The sequence below is a fragment of the Opisthorchis viverrini genome (genome assembly GCF_000715545.1).
Source record: "Opisthorchis viverrini unplaced genomic scaffold opera_v5_4584, whole genome shotgun sequence".
NCBI classification, from domain to species: Eukaryota; Metazoa; Platyhelminthes; class Trematoda; order Opisthorchiida; family Opisthorchiidae; genus Opisthorchis; species Opisthorchis viverrini.
The window spans coordinates 1-900 of NW_008757320.1; the positions used below are offsets into that span (position 1 = coordinate 1).

Below are 900 nucleotides of genomic sequence, written 5' to 3' on the forward strand. Positions count from 1 at the left end.
CCCTGACACTTGTTGACGAATAGCTGTGTGAATTCACGAGTCACTTGTTTCTTATTCCATTTTTTCAACCTTCTTGTTTAAGACCACTGTCGGGGACAAACCTGGTGCGGATAATGATGCGGAAGATGAAGACGCCATGATTCGGGCAAACGCAGCTCGTCGAATGCATGGCGCTGCACCAATGAACATTTCCACCGTGATCAACTATGGCCAACAACCAATCCCGGTTAGTTCAGCTTCGAACTTGGACAATGCACTTTTGGGTGGATTGACTTCCGCCCCAATCTCCGGTCTGCCACCCATGTTCCCACCAAACGTTCCGCCACCAGGCCTTGGCGGATCGAATGTGATTTTACCTACATTCGACCCATCACAGCCTCCCCCACCATTGAGCGCAGTGCCACCGCATTCCGTGCCATCCGCTAGTGCCGCCTTCGGACCAATGGTTGCGACCGCTCCAACAATTCCGGTGCCTGTGTCAATTCCAGAGATTGTTCGTAAGTGCTTTGTTTCTGTTTCAACTCTTGTCACAAAACTAGAGTGATTGCGGCGAAATCCAGTGACGTTCATTCACACCAAAATTGTTTTACTTTCTCAGCTCCGGCAAGCACTATTCCAGCTCGACCATTCTCTCTGGACGCGGTCACCACGCCATTGCCGCGCGCACTCCAACGTCAGCTGGCCCGGGATGCCTTTCAGCGTATTTTGGATGGATTCGAAGATTCGACAGCACGCCGGATTCCCGTTGGTACGGACAATCAGCTCCTACTAACCAGCATAGGGGGAACGGAACCGGGGTCGACAACACAGCAGCTGTGTAGAATGAAACTGCTTACCCGTTTAACCACCCGTCGGTTCGGTGGGAATGAGTTCTACAGCAGTGAGTTTGAACACTACTCA

General features: G+C 51.7%; 1 protein-coding gene across 1 annotated transcript; it reads left to right on the forward strand.

Annotated features, from left to right (window-relative positions):
* Nucleotides 1-82: 82 nt before the first annotated feature.
* Nucleotides 83-900, forward strand: T265_16107 (hypothetical protein; the record flags this gene model as incomplete). The annotated part of the gene is made up of 2 exons (XM_009179621.1): nucleotides 83-497; nucleotides 599-900. Coding segments are annotated over 2 exons (663 nt in total), but the record flags the coding sequence as incomplete, so codon positions are not given.